Source organism: Arachis duranensis, chromosome 9 (assembly GCF_000817695.3).
Source record: "Arachis duranensis cultivar V14167 chromosome 9, aradu.V14167.gnm2.J7QH, whole genome shotgun sequence".
Lineage (NCBI taxonomy): Eukaryota > Viridiplantae > Streptophyta > Magnoliopsida > Fabales > Fabaceae > Arachis > Arachis duranensis.
In genome coordinates this window covers 6,358,833-6,366,601 of record NC_029780.3, presented here as the reverse complement: position 1 = coordinate 6,366,601, position 7,769 = coordinate 6,358,833, and the positions used below count along the sequence as shown (strand labels likewise).

The 7,769-nt window shown below is 27.6% G+C and overlaps 1 protein-coding gene across 1 annotated transcript; it reads left to right on the top strand.

Moving 5' to 3' along the window:
- Positions 1–462: 462 nt before the first annotated feature.
- Positions 463–2,601, top strand: LOC107464533 (40S ribosomal protein S29). The gene is made up of 4 exons (XM_016083462.3): positions 463–580; positions 1,068–1,171; positions 2,184–2,283; positions 2,379–2,601. The coding sequence occupies exons 2-4, from the start codon at positions 1,110–1,112 to the stop codon at positions 2,385–2,387; spliced, it is 171 nt and encodes a 56-aa protein (XP_015938948.1). The 5' UTR covers positions 463–580; positions 1,068–1,109; the 3' UTR covers positions 2,388–2,601.
- The last annotated feature ends 5,168 nt before the right edge of the window (positions 2,602–7,769 follow it).

Genomic DNA, 7,769 nt, shown 5'->3' with positions numbered 1-7,769 from the left:
AAAAAATACATTTGTTTATTCATCCAAATTGTCATAAAACATTTGTTGAAAAACATAAATATTTTCGAACCAGAGCAGTAACTTGTAAATTTTTAAATAAAATTCAGATTTATAGAGAATTAATCGTTAATTTAGAAAGATACTATAAATAAAAAAATATTTTTTAAATTAATTTTTAAGATGATTATTAATATAAAATAATTGTTAAAATAATTAAATTAATTAATTAATATAATTAATTTATTATAATTAATGATATTTAACAAGTGTAAATTTTTTTTTTAAATTAAGAGTAAGATTCGAATTCACAACTTTTAAATAAATATAAAAAAATTATATTATTTGAATTATACCCGTTAATAACATGTGTATAAACTTAATTTTTATATGATAGGATAAAATAATATAGAGATAGAAGAGAGAGAGATTATTATGTAGTCAAATTAAATTAAATTAGATGTAGTTTTTCCTATGTTTTATGAGAGAATGAAAGTGTATATATGCATGTTAACTCACGGCGCCTAATACTAGGGTTTTCACTCACACGCTAAGGCAGGCGCTTCCATCGTCTTCTTCTGAGGTACCATTTTGATTCATCCTTATTTCTTCTCAACTCTTCGGCGTTTATAATCAAAGTTCTCTTTTTTAAGACTTTCTCTGCAATTTTTGTGTGTGAGTGAATGATATTGGAAGATTTATGATTTCTAATCTTTCGCACTACTTCTTGAATGGAATCATTACCATTAATCTTAATCTTAATTTCTCAATTTCCAATTTCAATGAACTTATTCTCTGAATTGAATTGAATGTATTGTATGTCATGCTTTGTATTTAGGTTCCTTTTATAACAGCTACATTATTCTCGTTGTGACCTTCGATTATATTATGAACTATGAACTATGAAGCTTCTGATTTGAAGCGTTAGGTTAATGAATGATTAGCTCATTAACAATTGTTTCGTCAATGCTTATGATATTTTGTATCTTCTGTCGTGCTCATATTGATGAAGATTTTTCGATGGATATGTTTGTGTGATGCTTGTTTTCTTTGTAAATTGGTATTTGCAGCTTGAGATCTTGTGCATTTGAATTTGGTCTAGCGGAAACATCATGGGACACACCAACATTTGGAACTCTCACCCAAAGAACTACGGGCCTGGTTCTCGCACTTGGTATATTACTGAGCCTTATCTCTGTTCCCATTAATTTTAAATTTTAACCATTTGTTTGAAATTTTTTGTCAATCCCATGGTGTGGTGCTAGTAAAGATTTTTCTTTCCTTATTAAATTTTTTTTTATGGGAGTGAAAAGTGGGAGGAGATTTTTTGTCAATTGATCATGCCCTTTTTTGTGATAAAAGAAGAAATATTATGAACAAGAGAAAGATAAGACAGAGCATGGAGGACGAGAGATCCTCAATACGTTAGCTTGGGATAGCCAACAAAATTTCAAAAGTGTAAAGCTTTCACACACTTTATATATATAGTGAGACATCCCTCTGAAAAGATTCTCCTCCTTTGATTATAAGATGGTTGGATCATTGCTACAGCCTTATCTATTTTCCACGCTTCGATGTGCCTTGTGTAATAAGGTTGTCGAATCACTCTCTAGTACTTGTATTTTCCCCTACATGACTTTCACATCTCTAGAGAATATTGTTTGTGTTTGGTTCAATTTAGATGCTATTTTTGCCTTCTTTTCATTTGGTTTGTCCTGTTCTGTGAATACTTGTAGCCTTGCCCTTGTAGGATATGTATGTGACTTGGTGTTTTAGAGGGGAAGAGAGGGTAGGGAAGGTTCTGAATCATAAACCTTTACACTTAAGCCGTTCCCTTCCCTTCCCTCCCTTTCTCGAAACTAAACTTGCTAGCACCCCATTATATAAAATCATTTGTGAGCTATTATTTACATTGTAGGGCCGTCCATTCGTAATTGCTGTCCAGCCTAGTAGAGGGAACTTTTTAGCTTGTATGAGGTCTACCCTTTCTGGTGTAGTTTTAGTTTTTCTTTCAACATGGAATTAACACACGAATTCTTGACTATTATATTTTAGATATTCTCAAAATTGTTGCTGATTGAACTGAAGTTGGTTGGGTGTAGTCTTTATATAGTATTTTACTTATGCATTTTGTTTTTGCCAATAATGGCGGATAGTGATTGTTCTTTCCTGTTCTCTCCTTGCAGTCGGGTGTGTGGAAACCCACATGGAATAATCAGGAAGTATGGCCTCATGTGCTGCAGGCAGTGCTTCCGTAGCAATGCCAAGGAAATCGGATTCATTAAGGTATGAAACATTTGAATATAGTTAATTAATCCAAAGTGAATTTTTCTTTATATCACTAGTTCATTAACTTTATGCTGATTTCTCTGTTTTTGCAGTACCGCTGAAGAGCTTTGACGCTTAGCTGCCCAACCAGCTGTTTTAGATTATTGATTTATGATGTTATATTTGAAGAAACTTGATTTTTGTTTATGGCAACTAGTTAATCATCAGACCAAAGTTTTGGATTACTCGGAATATTTTCTATACATTGTTGATTGTTTTCAACGTCCAATCTGATCCTTTAATTATATACTTCAATTTTGTGTGTTTGCTGTGTCACACAGGTGCATTACCATCTATTCTTCCATTTGCTTATTTATGTTTATATTTATAATAGGAAATATACTATCAGACAATCATTAAAATATACAGAAAACATAAGTTTGTTATATATATATATAGTCATTTGTAATTAATCTTGACATCAATTTTGTTAGTGTTTTGACTGTTTGTAAAGTTGATTCTAGGTAGAATTAATCCTATCATAATTGGTTTTTGATAGAAAGGTGATTTCATTGAATCAATTCTATGCTGTGCAATTCAAATATGATATTACACAACCAGAATCAATTTTACCCTCCAAGAACTAATTCTACGCGCACCTGAATGGATTCACCATAAGGAATATGTAAACAATATAGACGGATGAGAAATAATATTTGTGCACCTAAATTGATATTATGCTTTTATATACACGTCAATTGTCATTTATAATTATTAGTCAGATTGTAATTATAAAGTAATACATTGTATACAAATCCTTTCGATGTGGGGTAGTTGTACCTCTTATACTTTGTTTGGATGTTTGATGGAAATTGAGAGGAAAGAAAATGAGAAGAAAGAAAATAGAAGGAAAAAAAATGAAAGGAAAAGTAGATTTCTTTATTTGTTGTTTGGATGTAGAGAAAATAGATAGAAAGAAAAGGAGAGAAAATTATAATAGAGTAAAATTATTTTATTATCCTTACATATATTATATATAAATTATAATTTATTAATATATTTAAATTATTTTTTCAATAAAAAAATCTTTCAAAATATTTTTTAAAATTTTAAAGGTCATAAACAAAAAATTATATATTTGTTTTTCAAACAAATACATATAATAAAACACCAATTAGAAGAAAAAAATAAAGTTAGGAATTTTATTTTTTGTTATTGAAAGGATAAATATGGAATTTAACATTGTTTACCCGTCCCTTTTTAGTTTTCATGGCAGCGATGAGAAGAAAAAATTTATATGAGCCTCACACCTATTTTTTTGTTTTCCACCCATTTTTCACTCTAATCCAAACAAAAAAAAGGAATTTTCCATCTATTTTCTTCTCTTTCATTTTCCTTCCTTCCAAAATCTTTTAGTCCTTAGGCCTCGCTTGTAAACCAAAAAAAAAAAAATCTGTTATTCCAAACAAAGTGTTAAACTACGACTTTTAGAGTTAAATCTATTTAATTTCTTATGCAGTATTATAGAAAAAAATGAAAATAAAAAAATATATTTTTTACTTATTCTCTCATCATACACAAATGTTATATTAAACTATCAAAATTCATGCTCCAAGTTTTGACTTTTGAGTAGCCTTTATGATTATGAGAAGGGTAAGTCAGGTAACTATTACTTTTTATGCTAATTTTTGAAGTTAAAGTTAGACTTATTTAATTGGTTAGGGTCATTTTTATCTGGTATATTTTTATCTTTATACTTTCTAATCTTACTAGTAAGCAAATGTGTTAAACATGAAATTAAACAAAAATTAAGGAAATAGTTATGAAAGATAGATACGTAACGTCAAAACCCTTGTAGTTGTAGGCCACACTTTTGCTCTCAACTACTTTTGAAGCCTTTCTTCTCCTCTATTATTTGTCCCTAACCTTTGATGTAATATTTCTTGTCTTGCTAGTCTGTTTAGGGGTTTATGATGATATTGAAACAAATATGTTAATTAGTGAAATAACGGTAAATAAATAACAAAGGGGTGTCAGTGTGTCATATCACTCGTTTGTTTCTTTGTGCAATCTATGTGAGATGAGAGACACTTTGTCCTTATGAAACCATGGCAAATTACGTGATCTTAAATTTTTGTCACTATTTCCCTTTGCTTTTCACAAAATTTATCATGAACCAATTTGTGAGGGGAAATTTGCATTGCATTTACCGGATTTTTTATTTTTATAAATTAAATAAATATAATAATAATCAAAATAAATAATTTAAAAAATATTTAACAAAATAAATACCTTTTTTATCTCGTTTACTGTGTAAACGAAATAATTTTAAGAAAAGTGGACATGACACATGTATACCTCGTTTACCCTGTAAACGAGATATAAACATATATTGTCATATCTCATTTACACTATAAACGAGATACATGTATTTTTAAAATAAAGAAAATTAAAAATAAAAAATATTAATAATCCGAACTTTTAGCATGCAAATAGTACATAAAAAGGTTGGTAGAAAAGATTAAAATGGATATGTTTGATCAATTAATACTAAAAAAGAGTAAAAAAGATTTTAAATTAAATTATAATCCAATTGGATTGATTTAAATTTGAAAAATAAAAATAATCGTTTGCCAAGGAGAGGTTGATGAAATAGTGAAAAGATAATTGAAACGATCTTCCACGTGGATAGTGGGAGATAACGTGAGAAATAACCATTTTTTTTAATCTCTCACGCTATTTTTCACTCTCTACGTGGGAGATAGCCATTTCAATTCTCTTTCCACTATTTTTATCAATATCTCTTTCAAACGGTTATTTTTATTTTTCAAATTTAAATCAATCTAATTGAAACATAATTTAATCTAAAATTTTTTATATACATTTAAATAATAAGGGAGATGGATTGTCCATTTAACACGTTTATGTAAAAATACGTAAGTGCACGTAAGCACGTTTTCTAACTATCCACTATTTTTTTTGGTGATTTCTAACTACCCATTATTAATCCTCTTGTTTCTAGCCGACAAAATTTTTAAATTTTTCATGTGAATATTAATATTTAAATTATATTTCAAATTTTTATTTACTCTTATGCAACAAACGAAATTTAAAATATATATAATTTAAATTTAAAAATTAATACTCAAGAGAATACATATAAATTTTAAAAATTTTATTAGTTAGAAACAATAGCATTAATAATAGACAGTTAGAAAAAAGATAACCGTATTAATAGTGGGACGGTGCACTTAGGTGCTATCACATCAACGTGTTAATGTATTTAGTTTAAATAGACAATCAATCTTTCTTATTATTTAAAATGGACACTTTATCTTGTTTACAGTGTAAACGAGATAAATATTATCTCGTTTACACTGTAAATAAAATATACAAAAATTAAAAAAATACACATATCTCATTTACACTGTAAATAAAATACATACAAAATTATTTTATTTATAGTATAAATGAGATAAGAGAGAAATATTTATTTTAGTAAGTATTTTTTAAATTATTTATTTCGATAATTATTGTATTTATTTAATTTATAAAAATAAAAAATTCTGCATTTCCCACTTACTGCCTTGCCGATTTAAGCATATGATGGAATGGAGTAACAGTCTAAAATATATAACAAATAATGAGGGTGAAAATGAAATTAGTAGTTAAAATGAGGTGGAAATTCAAGTCCAGTCAATTTTACGTGAAGTTGATATTTAAGAGTCGTTAAATAATTTAACTGATTTGACTAAATTTTTATTTAACGGCTCTCAAATATCAACTTCACGTGAAGTCGATTTCACCTGAATTTTCACCTTAAAATTATTAGATAATAATTTAATTAAATATATTAAATTATTTAATAGTTTTTAATTATTAACCTCACATAAAGATAATTACATATGATTTTTTACCAATAGTTAACCATCAGTGCACAATATAATAAATAAAATACAAGTATTTTTGAGAACTATTATCTTCATTTTTTAGTCATAATTATTTTTATTTCGATTATTTTTTAAATAAAAAACAAATAAATATTTGTGAACTCCCAACATATCATTTTAAATTGATTCATTCATAAAATTTAACTTTCAATTGACTCTGGTATTTTGAGTTTTATTCATAAAAATATAATCTCTTTGGATTCGCATGATGAATGAATTTCATTAGTAAGAGTTTATAAGATTTGGGAAAAGATTAATTGAGTTTGGTCAAATAGGTACAAATTATTACATGTATTGTATCTAGTAAGGATAAGATTTTTCTAGAATTTACAAATGAGTATCTTTCAACTAAGGAGTTAGCTTTTTTAGATTCTATTTAATTTAATGTTATTGAGTTACTTACTTAAAACTAATCATTCTTGTGCGTGAAGAAAATGTTTTACAAGTCTCATATTAATTAAAGATAAAACCTCTATAGAATTTATAAATATGATACGTCCTTTAATCTATAAATTAGTTTTTGGAATTGAATTAGACCCCACTAATCTTAATTTTAATACAAATTAACTAAACACCGTTCCTCTGATCATGATTTTTAATAGGTAGGGTGTAGTATTTTTGGAGACCGCTAATGTTTATATTCTTAATCTGTTTACCAAAATTTTAAGATTGAAAATTAATTTGTCTAAGTTTAAGACTTTCTACTCTAAAAATATTAAAAAAAAATATTGAGAGTTTCTCATATTCAATTTACTTAAACTTTAGACAAGTATTTAAGTGTTAATATTGACTATGAGTGAACAACAAAGAAAATAAATCAAAAAATAATTGAAAAGGTTTACGAGAGGCTGATTAATTGGAAAGGACGTCTTCTCAACAAGACGGGTAAATTGTGTTTAGTTAAATCGGTTATGTTCGTCATTATCAAATGAAGATTTCTTATCTTTCAACTTATATTTGTGAGAGAATTAATTCGATGATGAGACAGTTCTTTTGAAAGGATCAGATAAACAAGAGAAGTCTAACTCTTGTGAAGTGAGAGAAGATTGTAACTCCTAAAAAATTTGGAGGTTTGGGAGTCCGTGATTCGCAGTATGTTAACATAGTTCTTTTCGAAAAGCTTGTTTGACAACTTCTCCATAACAAAGGCAAACTTTGGACAGAACTCTTAATCAAAAAATATTTTTCTCACCAAAGATTGGAAAAATACGAATAGAGCTTTTCAGGTTTACAAGAATGTGATGAATGCTTATAACCACTTAAAAGATGGTTTTGTATGGTGTTGAGTTAAGAAATTAACTAAATTAATTAGTGATGACAAACATTATTTTTGGCAAAATAAATAATTAGTGTTGATTAATTAATAAATGAGTATATGTTGCTAATTATTTATTATTACGTTGCAGGCCTTAATTAAGTTGAGCAGCCCAAATGAAATGGAAAATAAAACAAGAGGTGGTAGGCTGAAAGCAAAATTGAGAGCCCAAGGAAAAGTAAAGAAAGAAGCCAAAGAAATCATAACGGGCCAAGCATATCACAAACTGATCCAAGACC